At 36.1% G+C, this 21855-nt stretch overlaps 1 protein-coding gene across 2 annotated transcripts in view; it reads right to left on the bottom strand.

Moving 5' to 3' along the window:
- Positions 1-322: 322 nt before the first annotated feature.
- LOC126972188 (uncharacterized) overlaps positions 323-21855 on the bottom strand; it is a 46870-nt gene continuing 25337 nt past the window's right edge. For both annotated transcript variants that reach the window (XM_050818816.1, XM_050818817.1), the window contains exons 3-6: positions 17568-17827; positions 9084-9320; positions 7193-7280; positions 323-5893 (exon numbers count right to left, since the gene is read on the bottom strand). In XM_050818816.1, the coding sequence (XP_050674773.1) occupies positions 5844-5893; positions 7193-7280; positions 9084-9320; positions 17568-17827 (635 nt within the window). In that variant the 3' untranslated portion in view covers positions 323-5843. The remainder of the gene's footprint in view (positions 5894-7192; positions 7281-9083; positions 9321-17567; positions 17828-21855) is intronic.

Below are 21855 nucleotides of genomic sequence, written 5' to 3' on the forward strand. Positions count from 1 at the left end.
AGGATCTCGCAGAAGAGGTGAGTACCAGCTATTCTCTTTACTCTAATGATTCCTGCTCTGTTTACCTGAATACCTCTTTTATAATTCCAGTCTACTTTAATTCGCTGGCGCAACCACCATCCTTTTCAAGTTTGAATATGCTGTTATTTGGACATTTTTCCACTGAACACTGTCATTGCATGGCGTCGTATTCAAAGCGCGGTCAAAACACAACTGAACGATCACACAGCTTCAGCCAATTTTTGAGCGTTATCGGTATAGTTGTTTACTGTATCAATGCATTTGGGTAGGTAGCACTCCGTCAAATGGTAATAAAACAAAATTTTATAATAGTTATTGATATATTAACAATAATTTATTAACATTAAACAGCGTATATCACTGAGAATACGGGCTTCATGTGTGTTTCTCTATAATATATTATATCTCTATAATTATAAGTATATTTATTGCTTCATTTTTAGAAGAAGAATTACTTAATTAAAAACATTATAATTTAAATTGGGTTTTCTGCCTTATTATACAAATATACTAGCTTTTTGTCTGCGTGGATCCGCAACGAGTCCAAAGAGAAATGTATATATTTTCATATTTAATCATTTTAGTATTTTTTTATGAAAATAAAGGGACGGGACGAACTGGACGTGAACCTGATGGTAATTGATACGCCCTGCCCATTACAATGTAGCTCAGGATTCTTGAAAAACCCAATAATTCTGAGCGTTACTACAATTGCGCTCGCCATCTTGAGACATGAGATGTTAAGTCTCATTTGCCCAGTAATTTCACTAGTTACGGCGCCCTTCAGGCCGAAACACAGTAATGTTTGTATATTACTGCTTGACAGCAGAAATAGGCGCCGTTGTGGTACCCATAATCTAGCCGGCATCCTGTGCAAAGGAACCTCCCACAATTACATAACATAATTCAAACTAACTTGCAATTCAGATTAATTAATACGCGAAATATGTTCAGTTAATATATAATTTTCTCTCTTATCTAAGTAAATAGAAGTCTGCCAGTTAAAAAACCGCACACACCCACCCGTACACACAGTATATACACACAAGACCCACAACCAACAACGAAGTGGATCACCTTAATCTACAAACTAGATATAAATAAATTCTATTTACAAGTGACACAATCACTAAAATTACTGTTATTGCAATACATCACATCTCGACACTGGGACCCGCGAATGGTGCACGTAATTATGGACCTTAACAGTTAAACGACAAAGGTGTTATTTGCTTTGTTGTAGTTTATTGTGATGAATCTGGGGCTTGATTTAAAGATAAATTATTTAATTAACGAATGAAACGAGTCATTGCCCTAAATTATTTCTACTGCACGACCGAATTTTGTATCACTGACGTTCTATACATACAGACAAATCACGTCATAAAAAAAAAAGCCGAAATATGGTACATGCCACAAATTACACGACAGTTTCGACTGCTATATCAATACATTGCCGCATTTGCTACAGTTGTTTAAAACATTCTTCGAAAATAAACAGCAATGTAAATCATTTTCAGTTCAGATTTGATACGGGCAGTGAAAGTCGACACACGACTAAAAAGTGTGCTTACATTGTCTTTAAGCACACTTTTGCTATTCCGATATCGGACTGCGAATGGTATGTCCTTTTATGTGTATAGAGCGTCATTGATCACTGCCATAGTAATCTAAATAAGTAGGTAGTTGTCATGTCGCCTCACGGATGATATAAAATACCAAAGAAAAGTATTGATTTAGTATTAATCGGAAGTCTTCCTGGACCTGCAGCTATACCAATCATAACATGACATTCAACCTAAACTGCTGTATTTAAGAAATAGCGGTAACATTTCACTATCACAATAGTATTGTCGTTATTCTGCCCACAATTGTCAAAGTCTCTCAATATCCACGTTGCAAGCATACAATATCTAAACAATTTGTTATGTTTTTAAAGCGATTACCCTCATTTCTGGGATTAAAATATCAAATAAAATTTAAAATTAATATTTTATGAACGATGCGGGACTCGAGCCCACGTCCACGTCCCACGGTCGTGGGTTCGAGTCAGAAGTGAGAATTATCACTTTAAAAACATAACAATTTTTTTAGATTTGCAAGAGCGACATCTCAACTCAATTTCCTAATATGCATATATTGGGGTTGAGCAGGTTATCAACTGTAAAGTAGATCCTGTAGATGAAGCCACAACCTGAGAGTTGAACAAAGCATACAAGATTTTATGACGATACGTTACTCGAACGGTTAGCTCAGTTGGGAGAGCACTCACACGGAACGCGAGAATTCGTGGTTTCGAGTCGAAATTTTTTCCAAAATTTATTTGTATACGTAGCAATGTTATAAATAAGCGACAAGAAGAAATTTACACACTTATTACATACTTATTTAGATTTCTATAACCACTGCAGTAATTTAAATTTTAATACGACCGGTCACAAATAACGTGCATGAATAATTTAGCTTAAAAGATCTATTTTACTATAATATGGTTGCGAAACAAGTCATATTATAATAGTAAAAAATATACTTGCATTATTTTCCAAAAAACATTTTTCTCCACGGACGAGTAAAAAAGGAGGACTCCGTGCCGTGATATTAGCATGTGAAGCACCGTTATGCTAGAGTGTGTGCGGTTACGAGGGATACTAGTTACACAATTTTTTCTCACTTAAATAATCATATATGGCCACAAATACTTATATAGTATCGTTTTTACATTTTTACACAACGCACGACGGCATTTTTAAAATATTTTATTGAGACACAAACTGATCTGTCACAGACGATGACAATTCTCATAATGGCCGCCTATCGGCCTGTTGTATTGTAAGTGTGTGCGTGGGGCTATGTATTTACACGTTAATCGGCTTGTTTTAGTGCTACACTGTTATGTAAGGTGACACGGAGTCCTTATTTTTTTACTAGTCCGTGATTTTCTCTAAATAAATGTCACATTTCATTGCAAATAAGACTAGCATATTATAACTAATAAGTTTATACAATTTGGCCATCAAGCATGTTATTAAGAAGCATTTAAACTTGAGATCTAATTCGATGCCAAAGAAATTATTATACTTATTAAAAACTTAATGGAGATAATACAATATTAAAACTGACAAAATACATGGATTGAACTATGCCTATGAAGAGGAGTTAATTAATCTCGGAAAGGTAAATATTGCGTTTACAGAAATATAAAAAGCATTCAAAACTATCAATCCAATTTTTAAATCTATAACAATACACACAAGTAGTGTAGATAATATAATATGTACTGGGTGGCCGAGAAGTTGACGTCCAAAGCTAAAATTTGAATTTGACTCATTTTATTGGCCAATGTTCTGGGAAGTTTTTAAAAATAGAAGCCATAGGCTCCCTATTTTATTTTATTTTTGATACCTTGAAAATTTTAATGAATTTAGCTGGAGCTCTTGAACTTACGACTCAATTCTAAACTAGTTCAGCATTCTAATATAGTTTCTTATGTGGTTATTGCAACTGTAGTTAATAATTATCAACAATAAAATTAACTAAAAGTATTCAAAAAAAATTAGAAATAAGTCCTAAACCACAATTAGGTGAAAAAAGCGGATAAAAGGGGGAAAAAATTATTATCTCCTAAACTACGAAAAATCGTAGAACATACATAGGGGTGATTCGGCTACTCATCACCATGAGACGTCAACTTCTCGGCCACCCTGTATATCATCACATACACAACTAACCATAATTAAATCCTTGTAATTATTATGGCGGGTACTCACGGCATATTATATTCTATTAATTTGATGCCGATATTTCGATCCAATTGCATGAAACGTGGTCGCGGCGGAACTGCGGAGACGGCGAGAACCTCTTGACACATTGACACTTGACACTAATAGTACATCAATCTGTCCACTTGGCGCCTAATTCATTTTGGTCTTTGATTCCCTATATAACGACACACACTACTGACGACGTCCATACTTTTGGGTCTTTTTGTTGCATTTGTACTGCGGTAGCCGTCATAATAATTACATTGATGTTACAGTTTAAAAACATATAATTTAACCATATTCTTAAAATAAACCAAAATGTGCTTTACTTTCATACTGTTTAAACATTTAAAACGCCTATAAAACTCGTGTTATTGCGCAAACAAAGAGAAACCAGTTCCGCCAGAAAATTAGTTTAGATCGCGATTGAAAACGGTTCGATGCCTTGTACATCTTAACAAACGATACACCGCAATCTGTCTTTTTGATAATTGCGTTTAATATATTATGAATAATAAAGTTACTCCAAGTTTAAAATTACTTCTCGCTGTCATTGTAATGCTGTAGTGACAAAGGTAAGATAAAGACAAAAAAGTTTTAAATTTGGAATAACTTTAAATCGCGTTTATTAAAAACACAAAAAATGAATACGCTTACTGTTTCAGAGCAAATATTTAATAAAAATCAATCAAAATAACACCAATTGCCACATGAATTGGTACTACCGTAGATAGAGAATGAATTGTGAGAAAAAAAGGGAAGGAAAAGGAGAAGAGATATATAAGGTGAATTTGCGACCATTGGGTACTTGTCAAATCAAATCAAATCAAAATCACTTTATTTATGTTGATCAAGGAGATGACACTTATGAATGTCAAAAGTTTTCAAATATTTTTTTTTGTATCTCTCTAGTATTTGGATTAGGGATCTTAAAGCCAAGAGCTCACATGATTCTAAGATCTCTGGATTACATCAACGATGACGGATTGTTTGCATACGATACTGGATAGATAGAACCACAACGGCACCTTCTTCTGCAGCCAAGCTTCTATTGCAAGCTCTATTTGTGTTATGGGCATATCAATTTCCTATTGGTTCTCTCTTTTCCTTCTCGTTCCATAACTTAAGCCACTTGCCATCCTATATCTACCTACTAGTGTGCTAAAAATTTATACAAAAAAAAAATAATGGCGGTAATAAATGAGAGGAATCCAACAATAATAATAATAATAATAAGCTAATAATCATCAACAGAAAACTCCGCGTCGGATCGTCAACGTCACATCCCGATCGATACATTCAGTTTTCGCGGGATTGTGTCTCAAAAGTCATTTTCATCTTATATATGAGGCTGATTTATAAAATACGCGGGAAATGGCCACACAGTGACTTTGTCTCTGCTTACATTTTGTGCTACTATCATACAGGTGTCATACGATCCATTCTCTGTGTCGATGTCAATGTGTATGTACATCATCCAATTGTGCTCAAAATACATTCCTTAACTAAATTTTTTCATACTTGGAGGGATCTCTCTACTGCAATCTAATGAGAGCTGATAATAATAAAAATAAGAAGCGGCCAAGCGCGTGTCGGACTCGCCCATGAAGGGTTCTGTAGTAGCAATGCTTTAATAATAGTGCATTTTTTAAGTTATTGTGCTAGAAATAAATTTATGTTTTAACTACCCTATACAACTGTATAGTTAACTAGTGTTTTGGCCATGTTATATCACTTCATTTTGAATAATAGGAACATTAATGACTGCGATCTCCGAAACTGTGATATAAATATTTTCATTGAATTTCATCAATACGGCATTTTTAACGATAATCCAATAAAGAACTGAAATGAATTACTTTTTAAAAAGAACGCGAGTTTTGCCTTCGAAACTTCAATATGTTTAATAGTTTAAATAACCATTGATATTTTAGCATCACTGAATGATTTATAAATAGATCAGCTCTCATTTTACAAACTAATTAACACTTTCAATAGTCTGAGTCAAGTGGACGCAACTTATACCTTGAGACAAGTTCGTGAGCAGACCACCGGCCGGATCTAGCTGGCCACTGGCTCCTTCATCGCCAGAACACTGGGCTTCACTGGACCTGGAGTAATAAATGATTCATTAAAACTATTTGCTAATAGCTCTTACCACATGAGTAACTTGGTAATCTTACCAACTGAGACAACCGTTCGAGTGACGCGTGGTTCGTAAATTTTTGTGTCTTGTTCAACCCTCAGGTGTCATCATCTACAGGATCTAATATATAAAATTCTCGTGTCATGGTGTTAAACTTTGAACTCTTTCGAAACGGCTTGACCGATTCTCATGAAATTATGAGTGCATATTGGGTAGGTCTGAGAATCGGACAACATCTATTTTTCATCCCCCTAAATGTTAAGTGTGTTCCGCAAATTTTTGTTTTTAATTTTTTTGAAATTTTTTTTAAATTTGTTTGATTATTAGTCAGCATTAAAAAGTACATACAACTTAAAATTTTCACCCATCTACGATCAACAGTTACTTATGTATCGCGATTTTAATATCGACAATACAACGTTTGCTGGGTCAGCTAGTGTACTATACAACTCTTACAGTTTAATTTACTTGACACATACATGCAGACGTACGGACACAATCGAGGGAACAGTCATGTCAAGCTCCCTTAAAAACGTCGAGATCTGATGAAAAGCCGATTTTTGAAAAACAAATCCAATAACTTCCCGAATTTTTCAAAATTCATCAAAAAGCTTTGAAAAAAGTCACCGACACACAGTTTGACGGATAGATGGCCGTTCGGGCAATAAAGTTCGAGGCGACCACGTACCGGAAGACACAGTGTTGGTAGGCCCCCCCAAGATTGACCAATGATCTAGTCAAGATCGTCGGAATTCGTTGAATGAGGGCAGCGCTCATTGTAGAGATCTTTGGGGAAGGCCTTTGATATTTGTAGACTCTTCCGGCTGATATTTGATAAGAAAGCGACGACGTGGTGGAAATCAGTGATGGCGCGTCGTGAGGGGTGCTCATTACAGATGCTGCCCACGTTCGCAGTGTGTTTTAAACGGTAGATATTAGACTGTGTTATCTTTTATCATATTATTCTGAATCTCGGAAACGGCTCCAACGATTTTAATCAAATTTAGTATACAGGTAGTTTCGGGGGCGAGAAATCGATCTAACTAGGTTTTTATTTAAAAATTAATGTAGTTTTATCCGTATTTTAATGAGAAACAGCTACAATAACATTAGAATATAAACGTAAATTTCGCCACTATATACAAGACTATAATAGCTCAGATGGGACTTTGGATGATCCGGAAAGTAGACCCCGGCCCCGGTTCAATTCCGGATATACTATTAGTCGCTCGTCCGGATATTTTGAATAAAGGGAAGCACGTACCTTGTGTTGTCGTTGTGCTCGTGGAACTGGTGGTGGATGAAGCGGTAATGACGGGAAGAGCGGTGGACGCAGCCGTAACAGTCGTTTTCTGGAAAAAAACATACAGACGTTGAGAGATAATATTGCGCAGTTGTTCCTACATCTAGCTGAAGATATTTCTATAATGTCAATCTAAACTTAGAGTATGAATTAAAAATATAGGTGTTAATAATAGATACATACTGCTTTTATTTTATAATCATGACTACTAAATTCTAAAGGACATGACCAATTCATCTATAGATATCGACGCAGTTATAGAATTTATTGTACACGAATGATAGTTAAAAGAGTTTAAAAATTACGTTTTAATTCATCTTTCTATTTCTTATTATACACACGGACGAGTAAAAAAAGAAGGACTCCGCGCCGTGATATTAGCAAGTGAAGCACCGTTATGCTAGTGTGTGTGCGGTTACGGGGGATACTAGTTACACAATTTTTTCTGCCTTTAATAATCATATATGGCCACAAATACTTATATAGTAAAGTTTATACACTTTTTCACAACGCACGACGGCATTTTTATCTGTCACAGACAATTACAATTCTCATAATGGCCGCCTATCGGCCTGTAGTAGTGTAAGTGTGTGCGTGGGGATAGCCCCACGTAATACATTGATATTTACACGTTAATCGGTTTGTTTTGGTGCTACACTGTTATGTAAGGTGACACGGAGTCCTTATTTTTTTACTAGTCCGTGATTATACAATGCATTTACTATGTATCTGTACACACGCATAGATGCGGACACGGTCCTTCAAATCTACGAGCTAGAGATTAGACAGGTGCTCCCGAACGTAAACCCATACCCTGGCATGAGGCAAAAAATTGTGCAAAATTTTGTACCCGGGATCCGTTAAATATGATGTTTCGCTAGGACGAGATATCTGCGTCTCCGTAAGGAAACACAAGGCCGGCTGCGCCGTCTCAAGGTGGTGGTGGACGGCGTTTAAATTGAGTGGATTCCCCTGATTTTGCAATAGTCCACATTAAGCGTGGAGCGGGGTGCTGTGGTATTGCTGCCTCGTTTGTCCTCGGAAATGCGTGGTTCTGTCCCCTCCCCAGAAAACGACGGTCGAGAATGCTCAGGGAGGGATTCTCCGACTCTAGTAGAGCCTTTTCCCTCCTGGGGTAAAATCTCTTTAAGGACCGCTGTCATATTCTGGTGGGAGGGGTCCGGTCTTCGACACTAACCTATGCGAAACATAGCGGCACTAGGCCACTACTTCACACCGGTAACCCGAACGAGTCTGGCCCGATTGAGCCGACGTCATAAGACGGCAGCTTCACTCTCCCACTTCTATAAAGCCTTTCGTCATCTCTTACCTGAGCCCTTGGGCTTGGGACTCCCCTATTCTTTTTACGCCCCGGGGAAGCACAGGGCAAAATCGACAACCATAAGTGTCATATTTCGACATATACATATTAATAAAAGATTTCGATTTGATGTACCCTATCCTATAGGCTAGGCAATGGTGAATTGGCATAATACGTGACTCCACTGCTGTAATGTTTATTAATGACATCAAGACGTTCGCCAGACTCGATGTGATACGTCCTGTCCGTTACAATACCATGCCCTCAGGTGTACTTATATTAATTTAAATATCTCAAACATTCTAACTTTGAAACTATAGATATTTCAGCTATACAAGCTATCTTGTATTGTTTATTTAATGGCAGCTAGGAGATTGTTTTGGCCTGTGATGCGACATATCATTTATATAGAATTTTGATATCTTTTTCAATTGTAATTGAAGCTATTCTTTTAACTCGGAGTATTGACTCTTTATAGTCTAATAAACGTCACCATGACATATTAGACGTCAGTGTCAGTACATATATTACCGTCATATCGGCTATTTTCGTCTGCAGCTCATCGACTCGGCCCGCGAGTTTGTCACTGATAGCTGTCAGCTGTGTCTGAATCTGATCCGTTCTTCTAGAACTCTCCGTGATGTTCGCTATGGTGTCGTTCGTCTTCTCCTCCAGGTGGGCGAGACTGTTCCGCAACTCTTCAAGACCGGTGGCCGCTGTCAACGCCTGCTTATGCGCAGACTCTAGCGAGCTGTCAAAGCCTTTTATCTGAAACAAGAAGGAATATCTGATCTACATAGGATGGAAAACTTATATGTAATTTTATGAAATATTTACATGAAATCTCTTCTATTAGAGAAAAACAAAAGTGTTGAAAAAAAAACAAACACTGAAAATCAGTGTTGGAATTGGGGTGATCCTTATTTCAAATCCAAAAAATGCTGAGTGGGTGTCCTTTCCTATTTTTAACATCCTATTTTTAATTTAACAAAGGCCTCCCCCAAAGATTGCCACGACGATCAGTCCAGCCCCTGCGCTGCCCTCATCCAACGTATTCCGGCGATCTTGACCAGATCGTCGGTCCATCTTGGGGGGAGCCTACCTGTACTGCGTCGTCCGGTATGGATGTCGCCATAATGGTTGTCGCCATTCGCGGACTTTACTGCCCCAACAGCCATCTGTCCGTCAAACTGTCCATAACTTTACTTTAATTTACTAATTGCTAATTTTCTAGAAACTGTGACATTCATAATGATAACACGAGGAACAAACATAAACTTGTTATGCCTACTACTCGGTTGGGTCGAGTTAGTAAGTCTTTTGTTGGGCGATGTATATGCTTCTACAACATGATCCCAAAAAATGTACAAAACAAATGTGTTACGAAATTTAAAAGAATTGTTAAAAAACGTTTGTGTGGGAAAGGTTATTATAGCATAAACGATTTTCTTAATGACACCACGGACTGGGATTAAAGCGAACACCCTCAGGCTCTTTAATTATTAATGTTTATTGTACGATATTACATTGTAATCCATATTTTATATAAAAAAAAAAGCCCGCTGAGTTTCTTGCGCCCATTCTTCTCAGGTCTGAGGCAGTCTCTTTTGAATGGGTGGTAGATTTTGACGTTCAATAAGTGATTATAAATCCTATTTTGAATAAAAATATTTGAATTTGAATTTAATAAATTTATTAACTCAGTGATCGAGCACATGTCCAGGTTAAGAACGATGCTTATTAAACTGAACACTACTCACAACACTCTCACATACACACTAGCATACTCACCCATATAATTACATTATTATTATTATTATTATTATTATTTATAATAGACTAAGCAGCTTTCGCTGATGCGTCTATATCATTTGCCATATCTATCCAAATGTTTGTCCAGTCTATTCTTAAACTGATTAACAGATTTTGATTTAACCACATCCTTGGGCAATCTATTCCATATATGAACGACTCTGTTGGTCAGAAAGTGTTTCAATGGATTTGATGATGCTAATTGATATTCTAGCTTCATATCATGTCCCCTTAGTCTAGGATTGCTCTTCCTTGGAAACATGCTCTCAAAATTTGGGACATTATAATAATTATTTAGTATTTTGTATGTTTCAATTAGATCGCCTCTTTCTCGTCTGCTTTTGAGGGTGCTGAGTCCAAGCTGTGTAAGTCTTTGTTCATACGTAAGATTTTTCAGTTCCCTAGGCAACTTAGTGGCTCGCCTCTGTACCCTTTCCAACAATTCTATATCCTTAACAAAATATGGATTCCAGACCTGAAATGAATACTCCAGTAATGGTCTGATATAAGTTTTATAGATTTTTAGAAATGTTTTCTTGGTGATGTTGAAGAATGCTTTTCTGATTAGGTACAGGATTGAGTTGGCTTTCTTCACAGTAGCCACAATGTGTGCTTCCCATTTGAGATCATTGCTTAAGATCACTCCTAGGTCTTTTTGTGTATCAACCGCTTTTAGTTGCTTATTGTCTAACCAATATGATACTCGGGGATTATTTTTTCCAATATGTAGAACAGTGGTTTTGTTGACATTCAGTGAAAGTAACCATTCCTTTGTCCAGTGTTCAATAGCTTTTAAATTTTGTTGTATATCACCCTGTTGATGTATAGGGTTCCCAAAGAACTTGGTGTCATCCGCGAATAATGAAAATGGGAGACTTATAACATTTTGCAAGTCAGTTAAGAATAATGTGAATAATATTGGTCCCAGTACAGAGCCTTGTGGTACACCGCTGCGAACAGGACGATTACTTGACATTTCATTCCCAACCCTCACGCGAAATTTTCGATCATTTAGGAAGTCACTAATCCAGACTAGCAGTTTACCACGTATGCCAAGGTGTTCTAATTTATGAAGTAGCCGACTAATTGGAACTCTGTCAAACGCTTTCTCGTAATCCAGATAGATAATATCAGTTGGTTGATGTTTGTCCCAATTTAATATCCACTGTCTAAGACAGCTGAGAAGGTTCGTGACAGTTGATCGCTTCTGTGTAAAACCATGTTGTTCTCGAATAATTATATTTTCTCTTGTTATGAATTCTCTTAAGCTGTCAACTATGATTTTCTCCATAGCTTTACACAATATGCACGTCAAGCTGATTGGTCTGTAGTTTTCAGCATTTAACTTATTTCCTTTTTTGAAAATAGGCGTAACCACTGCTTCTTTCCAGTCTGTTGGGAGTCTTCCCATTGCAAAAGACAGATCCATTATTAAGGTTACTTGGTTAATGATGGCGCTGCATTGTTGGAGCATAATAGCAGGAATATTATCCGGACCACTAGCTGTCGATTCATCAAAAGTTTTTAAAGCCTTTAGAACTTTCTCTGGTGTAAATACAATGTTTTCTAATGATGCCTGTACTCTCTCTATGTTCACATCTGGTAATTTCCCAGGTCGCTCACACACATATGCGTGTTCAAATTGATCAGCAAATATTTCAGCTACCTCTACTGACTTTGTTGTGATTTCAAATGTTTTTGGATTCATAAGAGCTGGCGGTATGTCAACTCTTGTTGATATTTGTTTTCTGACATATGCATAAAAGGCTTTTTCTCCACTATCAGCAATGTTTGATTCAAAATTGATCCTATTTTGACGTGTTAACTGTACTATTTTATTATTTATGGCACGATATTTTTTATAAGATTCATTATCTCGGTCAAGTAAATATATATTCCATTGCTTCTTTTTCCTGTCCGTTAATATACATATCTCCTTAGTAATCCATGGTTTGGTTTTACTGTAACCTTTACGATTTTTTATTTTTGGTATAAACTTATCAATAGTAATAGAGATATTTTCTTTGAACATCCTCCATGTATTATCTATAGAGTCATTTTCTGGAATATCAGATGTGAGCAAGTATTTATTAATTGCATCATAATCACCATATTTGAAAGCTCGTTTATTGGACGTGAATTCTTTTATAACTTGACCCACCAGTTGTATCTCAGCCAACAGAATCACATGATCACTTTTTCCTATTGGAGGGTGATAATTGATTTCACTAATGAGGGACTCATCATTGCAAATAATAAGATCCAGAAGAGATTCTTGCTTGTTCCGTTTCCTGGTATTTTGATTTACCATTTGTGAAAGATTATTATCAATTATAAGATCAATAAAATTTTCGTGTAATTTATTATAGCCTGAGGTTTTTTCAATAGGCCACTTTATGTCTGGCAAGTTAAAATCACCAATTATCAACAGGTTTGAGTTTGAATTTGCAGCTTTTTTAATATTGTTGAAAAGACATTCATCAGATTTTTCCATGTTGTAGTGAGTGGATCTGTATACACAAGCTAGTAAGAGGTTAAAATTTTGGTACTGAATATCAAGCCATAATGCTTCCACTGAATCCTCATGCAACATTATATTGGGCTTAGCAATCAAGGGTTGATTATTTAGTGTATGGAGAGTATAAATTGCTACTCCACCACCTTTTTTATTTTTCCTATCTAGACGAAAGAGTGTGTAGTTAGGTAGATTTATTAAGCTGTCACTTATTCCAGTGTGCAGGTGTGTTTCGGTTACTAGTATAATTGTTGGATTCAAAGTTTTGATTTCCAATGAAAAAAGATCAAATTTAGCCGTTAATGATGCCAGGTTTGTATATAAAATTTTGAGGTTTGTTATTGGAGAGTTTACTGTGGGTAGTTTTTTGTACTTTTTATAATTTTGGGTTGTTTGTTTATGTACTTAATTGTGAGATCTTTTTCCCCATTATTAGTTCTTTCTGCAAGCTCTAATCTCAGTTTTTTTAACTGATCCCTTTGATAGGGTGTCATGTCTGATTTAACAGAGGTTGATGAAGGCAGTTTATTTTTATTCTTCAAGATTTTAACAGCATTGTGTTTGTTGCGGAGTATGACTTTGATTGGCCTGGGTTTGTTAGCAGTGGGCTTCCCAAGACGAATGGTTGTTATGAGCTCCGAGGATTGGAGCGGGACTTGAGCGAGTGCTTCCAAAACTCCAGATTTGTCATGATTTTTAGCTTCCTCTTTACCACCTGAGCTCGCTTCCTCGATACCAAACATTATCACATTGCAGCTTCGGTTCTCACGCTCAACCATTTCCTGAATGATTGCATCAATATTTAAAGAAGACGACTGATTTTCTTTTAATTCCATCACTTGCTCCTTTAACTCCGATACAAGTTTACGCAGAGCAGGCACTTGTTTTAGGCCCTCTTGGCAATCCGCACACAAATACGAAAGTTTGGGGTTTTGTAAACAAAACATCACACACATTCATACACACTATACACATACTTATATAATAATTATGTATCATAAGCATATAATATTATTCAGGACCTCTACTTCTTTTTTTATATAATAACCATAATAGTTGAACAGTTATTATCTTAATATATTATATAAAATGCTAATGTTCGTACGTATGTCCACGGTTTTCTCTTTCATCCGCAACGTCGAACAAATTCCCGTTAGGATGGCAAATACCCCTCGGTCCCCTAGTGTGCATATGGGAGTTTGGTCGGGATGGGTGGAAGTGGGTGATTGTGGGTGGCAAAAATGTGAAATTATATACATGTGTCCTTCTCTAACTAATGTAAACTTATGTAAAATTCTGAATTCTCGGGAATGATCTAGAATTTACCAGAATGTGTGCAAATAATGTAATCAATCTAGAAAGTTCTGATGCCTTCTGGAATGATCTCGAAAGTTCTAAGACTTTCTGGAATGATCTAGAAAGTTCCAAAATGTGCAAAATTGGTGAAATTGATGCGAAACGGTCTAGAAAATTCTAAAAATTTCCAGAAATTATCTAGGAAGTTCCAAAATGCGTGCAACTGATAATAATAATTAAACATGCGATGTAATTTAACCCGACCAACGCCGGGTTTCGCTACTAGTTTAATTATAAATGAATTTAAGTATTTACTCATTTGGAGACAAAAACAGATACAAAAGATTAAATACACATTCAAATTATAACTAAAATAATTACAATTGTCTCACGTTCCAAGTCTCACTGAGAACATAGATGTTAAAAATAAAAGCGACATCTGCTAAGGTGCAAAAGTGCACGTACAATTTACAATAAAAGTAAATTGCAGCAAAGGTAAGTAAAACTTGGTAAAAGTAAGCTACTTATATAATTGTAAACCTAGAATGTAGAAAAAAAATTAAACTCAATATTTTTTAAGATTAGTTTTATAGGTAAAAAGGGAGCACGAAAACATATCAATTAAACTGTTAAACTCTGTAACAGGCAATTACAAGTATATAATTTAAAGAATTAATTTGTAAAATAGAAATTTAGTAAAGTAAGCTTAAATAAATTAACACTTATCATCAAATTTTGGCTTTTAACTCTACTTGAATCAAAATAGGAAAAAATATTATGGACACAACATATAGTTTTCGAAATATTTACATCGCTGACCACTGGGAGTGGAGTTTACCAGCTCCTTTGCACAGGATGCCGGCTAGATTATGGGTACCACAACGGCACCTTTTTCTGCCGTGAAGCAGTAATGTGTAAGCATAACTGAGTTTCGGTCTGAGAAGCGCCACAGCTAGTGAAATTACTGGGCAAATAAGACTTAACATCGTACGTCTCAAGGTGACGAGCGCAATTGTAGTGCTGCTCAGAATTTTTGGGTTTTTCAAGAATCCTGAGTGGCACTGCATTGTAATTGGCAGGGCGTTTCAATTACCATCAGCTGAACGTCATGCTCGTCTCGTCGCTTATTTTAATAAAAAAAAGTTATGATAGTCCTACATTACACTCACTCATAGCGGCGCGCGATGTTATGACATCACGCGGTCAATTCGCGCCGCATGAAATTTCAATATCCATGTAGAAACGATAATTAACGTAACTTCAAAACTACTTCCATGATTTTATTGAAAGAAAACTATTATATTTCCAGGCATATACTCCATATGTTCATAAAGTTTTAACTTTTGTCTTACTTTGGCCCTCCCTACTAGGGAGCTAAGCTAGGGGTTCTGGATTTGAATCCGTCTGGATCAAAATGTATGTTTAAGTATGAAAATTCTAATAAAATATACCCAGGCATTTATAGTGCAGTCTACGTCAGTATGGAGCTAGAAAATGTGTGAGAAAGTACGTCAGTTATAGCATAATTTATTTCCCGTGAAACAGATATCAAGAGAACGGTAAATGTTGAAATAAACTCAACACCGCTCCGAGGTAATAAGATTAAATTAAATAATAAATTAATTTTACCACCTTTTAGATAATAAACAGGTGATAAATCGTTTCGTTCAACAAGGTATACACTAATATAAACACAGTATAATACAAAAACAATAACATTCATATGGTAAGTGATGCCTCAATTATAGGCGAAAATGGCATGCTATTCAATTAACTAAATTAAGTCAAATAAGAACTATGATATATTACATATCTACGAAGATAATCTTAATATAAATTAACACAAAAATGGATTGAGGTCATTATTATTAAGAAAAACACAAAATACTAACCCCGTTACTCATAATAGTCTGCTAACTTAAAGCATTGCTAATTCTCACTCTGTCTTCTTTTATTGACGTTTTTAATGAAATTTAACATACAGGTAGTTTCGGGGGCGAGAAATCGATCTCGATCGAGGTTTCAATTGTAAAAAATGTAGTTTTATCCGTGTTTTGATGAGAAACAGCTACAATAATATTAGAATACAATGATAAATTTCGCAAAATAAAAATACAAGACTATAATAGCACAGGTGGGACATTGGGTGATCCGGAAAGAAGCAGACCCCGGTTCGAATGCAGATGTGCTATTAGTTTTTTTTTTGTTAAAATTTTGTACATTCTTAAAAATCCGAGCAAGACTCGGTCGTCCAGTTATTTAGTATTAATCAAAACGAAGGTCCTGAAATAATAGAGAGTTAGATATGCTACAAACCCCCATACACAACCTGCAAAGTATACCAATCGAAATATTCCATCCCATCGGTAAGGTATCAATCACACACACCAAGAAGCATCTTGCATGACCTTGTCCTTTAACTCGTATACGTAAATAAAAGGTAAATATTTATTAACTCTCAAGTTGAACACATTAATTCCACCAAGGTTATATAAACTACATGTTTTTGTCTTATTGTTTATAGTCCCCAGTCCTGTTCTCAAGTCCTTGAGCACAGACCGGTCCCATTGCTTACAATACCTAAAGATCTTTGTAGAATCAATTACCTGCAGCTGTATTCCCGAACCGATACGACTTAGGGACCTTAAAGGCCGGCAACGCATATCTTGACACCTGTTATTGCAGATATATGATTATCCGGGCGGTTGCCTCACCCCTCCCCATACCTTGAGCCTCTTGCCTGTTTTCCCCCTCTTATATAACAAAAAAAAAGATACTGGATGGAAAAGATATAGGCGAATATTCATGACCAATTTTTTTGGGAAGTGTTCTAAAAACCGCGGCAATAAAGATGCCGGGTTATATACATGGCAGTATATCCTCGGCGAATCTAATTTTAAGAAACTCGCATAATCTGCATGCAAAAGCCATTACTTACTACTTGTATAAAAAGTACCAAAAAATTAATTTCCAACATTCTGCCTTATGCTTATGAAACACCAGTAGGTGTCAGGTCATTTGATAATAGACGGCCAATAAGGTCGGCCATTTAATTTAATTTTACTTTAATTTTATTTTTATAGTAACTGTGACAGAACAAACACTTAATACGTGGGTAACACTAAAAATATTAACAACTGGCCAGTTAGAATTCTTTTGAATATCGTAATACTTTTGTTTTGAACATTTTCTGGGATCTTGTTGTAAAAGCATATACATCGCCCCACAAAAAACTTTCTTGATCGACTTAACCTAATGTCTGTTCCTGGTGTTAACATTATGGTTATAACAGTTTCTAGCAAATTCAATTATCTGCATGTATATACATTGCATTATCAAGAATATAGTGAGAAGCAACAGTCAAGATGTTAACGAGACAATAAGGATCGTACCTGTGATCCAAAGTCTGCGACAGTCCTCTGTAGCTCGGCGATACGACGCGGCGTGTCAGCTAGTTTCGGCGCAGCGGAGAGCTGGTCCGACACAGAGGCCAGCTCAGCAGTCGCCTGCTCCAGTTTCTTAGACAACTCCTGCTGGTCCAGCTCAAGCCTGGCCAGTCTCATGCTCAGCTCGCTGGTATTCGCCCGCAGCTCCTTGGCTGCCGTGTGACACACTTGCAGCGCATCACCCACGCTATCACTACTTGTTGTTACTGCAGACAAAATTGGATGTTGTTGTTACTTCAGCAGAACGTCCTTTACTAGGCAAAGGTTTCCCCCAAAGATCTCCACAGTGATCGATCCTGCCCTGCTCTCATCCAACCTATCTCGGTGACCTTAACCAGATCATCGGTCCATCTTGTGGGGTGGTATTAATTAGTCGTGTTTACCCCCATAGAATATAACATAATTTTTTTTTTATGGAATAGGAGGACAAACGAGCGTACGGGTCACCTGTTGTTAAGTGATCACCTCCACCCACAATCTCTTGCAACACCAATGGAATCACAGGAGCGTTGCCGGCCTTCAAGGAAGGTGTACGCGCTTTTTTTGAAGGTACCCATGTCGTATCGTCCCGCAAACACCGCACAAGGAAGTTCATTCCACAGCTTTGTAGTACGTGGAAGAAATCTCCTTGAATACCGCACTGTGGAGGACCGCCACACATCCAGATGGTGAGGATGATAACAAAAAAAAATAAGAATATTATGTTAATATTTTGTACGACTCCGTGCCTCTTAAAGAAGAAAAGGAACTCTTACTCGTCTGTCTGCCTTTCTAGCCTCTCAGCCTCTTTCTCTCTGACGCGAGTTTAACATTTTATTCCCATGCCAAGAGAAGTGCTCATAGGCGCTAAAGAAGTATTCACTTCGAATATCTACTTCTTACCGTCTCTTAGCTCCATGAGACACCTCATTAGGTGTTGATATTTCACCATCATTCCATATATTAATTTAACGGCAAAGTCATAACTCTTATTTACAATAATATAATAGACAATGACAAAGAGAGAAACAACAAAAACAAGAAGTTTCCACTTCAATATGCCGTTTTAACATTATTTGAAAAGGTGCATAATTTGTTTTCGTAGCGAACCTAAACCCCAAACCACCAATAACCACCACTCATTACAAAGTTCAGGGACGTAATAATAAACTTATAATATTGAAGAAGCTTAAGTGTCTAAAATTAGCTTATGATTAAGATACGAAATGGAAAGTTTTAGTAAACAGCAGAACCGGATAATTTCAAGGAGATGTGACTAAAATGGGCAGAAAATGCAATTAAGGAAATAATTAAAATGCGTTCGACGATCAAGGATTTTATCGATTCGATTGTAGTAACTAGTGAGAAGCTTCTAGAACATATCAACAGTTAATTAACACGCGTATCTCGGAAACATGTGGATTTTAATTAACATCTACTGATCTCTATCTATGATGTTATTTAATAGTTTTTTTTGTTTTTTTTTTTTATGGAAAAGGAGGACAAACGAGCGCACGGGTCATCTGGTATTAAGTGATAAACCAGTGGAATCACAGGAGCGTTGCCGGCATTTAAGGAACGTATACTTTTCTTGACGGTAACCATGTCGTATCGTCCCGGAAACACTGCACAGGAAGCTCATTCCACAGCTTTGTAGTACGTGGAAGAAAGCTCCTTGAAAACCGCACTGTGTAGGACCGCCACATATCCAGATGGTGGGGATAATATCCTAACTTGTGGCGTGTCGTGCGAAGGTGGAATGGAAGGTGTAATTTTTATTTATTGTATAAATTAACATTAAAATTTAGTTTTAACTGCAAATTAATATTTTTTAAATGTCAGTTAGGGAAAAAATTAATAGAATAGAGTAACATTTTATTTAAACACACTATTTATTAACTTTACATGTTTGTATATTTGTTTGCAACCGACTCATTTTTGCGCGATTTAGACCCACTTTAAACGGCCAGTTTTCGTTCAAACTTCGTAGATTTATCGAGGACCGATGACAAACCATTAATTTGATAAAATTATTCAATCCTTCAATTTGCAAAGTAAGATTTTTGTTATTTATATAATTTTCATCAGTCGCCTACAAGGTAAGAATTGATGTTAATTTTAAATTAAAAAATAAATTTATATTTTTTAAGTTCGGTTTTCTATAAAAGCGTGATTTTTAGTTTGTTTTTTTACTACTAAACGAATTAAAGAAGAATAAAAAACAAAAACTGAAAAAGGGTTCCTCCTCAGCATTATGCTGTTACATATAACAGCGCTGGTTTTCTGGAGTATCCGAGAATTGTGTGGCGCTACTAACCGAAAAAACAATTTTTTCAGAGGCTTTATTAGTATTATTCCTGTTGTTATTATTAATTCACTTTTTACACGCTTTTTATTAGGTTCATCTGTATGTATGTTTGTAACAGACTCATTTGGGCGCGATTTTGGCCCATTTTAAACAGACAGATTTCGCTCAAACTTCGAAAATTTACCAAGGACCAATGACATGATTAATTTGATAAAATTATTCCATTTTTCAATTTGAAAAATAAGATTTTTTTATTCTGTATAATTTTCATCTAGCGTCAATAAGGCAGGAATTGATGTTGATTTTAAATTTCTTCTTTTTTAGTTCGGTTTTCTATAAAAAGATTTTAATTTATTTGTAATATTACGTTTGAATATAGAACCTGTCATTCTCATAATATGATTCATTGCGTTTTTCGCGCCAATCTGTTATTACATAATGTGCAAGTTAGTGACATTGAAATGGAGTGTGGCGATAAACAGAACCGAGTTGCCTTCAACCGCTTGGTATAAGACGCATGTTTGTGTACCGGGTTATAGATAGGTACAACGAAACCTTTTCTATTTATGTTTAAAAACACAACCAAAGCAGTGAAGGAAAGAGTTCCAAGAAATCCTGTCCGAAAGCGTAAAATGAAAGATGTCTTAGAAGTTGGAGCTTTTAAGAGACACAATGATCAATACTCAAGCGTAAATTTAAAATTGAATAGCTTGTTAAAATCAAAACAGCTTCTTAACCCGCATGCAAAGGGAGGTGACAGTAAAATCTCTATAGAAGCTTCTTAATTAGGCAGTACAACTTGGACATTATCCCACTTCAGTGATGGTCTGGTGTTATCGAGGAGTGCAATATTTTTGTGAAAAGGTGTCGGAACAGCAGCGTCCAACAACATACTGTTCTTGAGAAGTTGGTTAAACCTCTTAACAACATCATGTCCACTAATAAAGCATCGTCCTTTCAAAACCAGGGCAAAAAGCTCAATCCACACAAGTGTCGTTGGAAACCAATATGTATTTATTTGGGCAACTAACAAATTACACTCCTTACATGCGTAAACTTAGAATATAATAATAATATGGATAAGAGTTAATTCACTTATAAGATACCACAGCATTCATAATTTTTACTACGTTTATAAGACAGTTATTTTAACAATTTAAAAACTAAAATCTATAAATATTGTAATACATAACAGAAAAAATAAAAATGAAACATGAAAATAAGGTTTCTAAGTCACGTGTGTAAATTAAGTATTTTCTTTTTATATTGAGCTTGAATGGATAAATCAATGTTCTGCGATTTGGTTTTTGATTATTATATTCTGTTTATTATAATTGCATCTTATTTTCTACGTTTATATATATAACATTTTTACAAAAAACAATATTACAAATATAAATATAAAAAATAGAGTCCCGCCGGCGTTGGTTCACGACAATTCCGGCCCGTGGTTAGAGCGACAGACTGAGGAACTTCCGCACGATGCGTGCCGTTCCCAAAACAGCTGCTTTCTGTAACTGACCCTTTATCCAGCTATTAAATGAGAGCCTCTTGAGATGATGGTCGAGGCTCTTTGCTATAAGATCGTTTACGGAAACGACTATTGGGACAATTATTGTTGAATCAACATCCCACATGTCAGTAACCTCGTTTGCTAAGTCTAGGTACTTCCACAATTTGTCTATTTCAGCTTTCACAAGGTTATCATCACACGGGATGGTGATATCAACAATAAATGCCCGACGCTCTAACCGATCTACCAACACAATATGATTATTATATTATTATTATTTCGATTTCCATTTCGCCTTCATCAGAGGGGAAACCTGGCCGTCATTTAGTCCAAAGCTTTAGAGAGAAGATTATCCCTAAGCTTGGCAGTGAAGAATTTTCCATTAAAAAAATGCATGGTTCAATTGCTAACTGGTCTCGACATATAATATAGAA

This window comes from Leptidea sinapis, chromosome 25 (genome assembly GCF_905404315.1).
Source record: "Leptidea sinapis chromosome 25, ilLepSina1.1, whole genome shotgun sequence".
Taxonomy (NCBI): Eukaryota; Metazoa; Arthropoda; class Insecta; order Lepidoptera; family Pieridae; genus Leptidea; species Leptidea sinapis.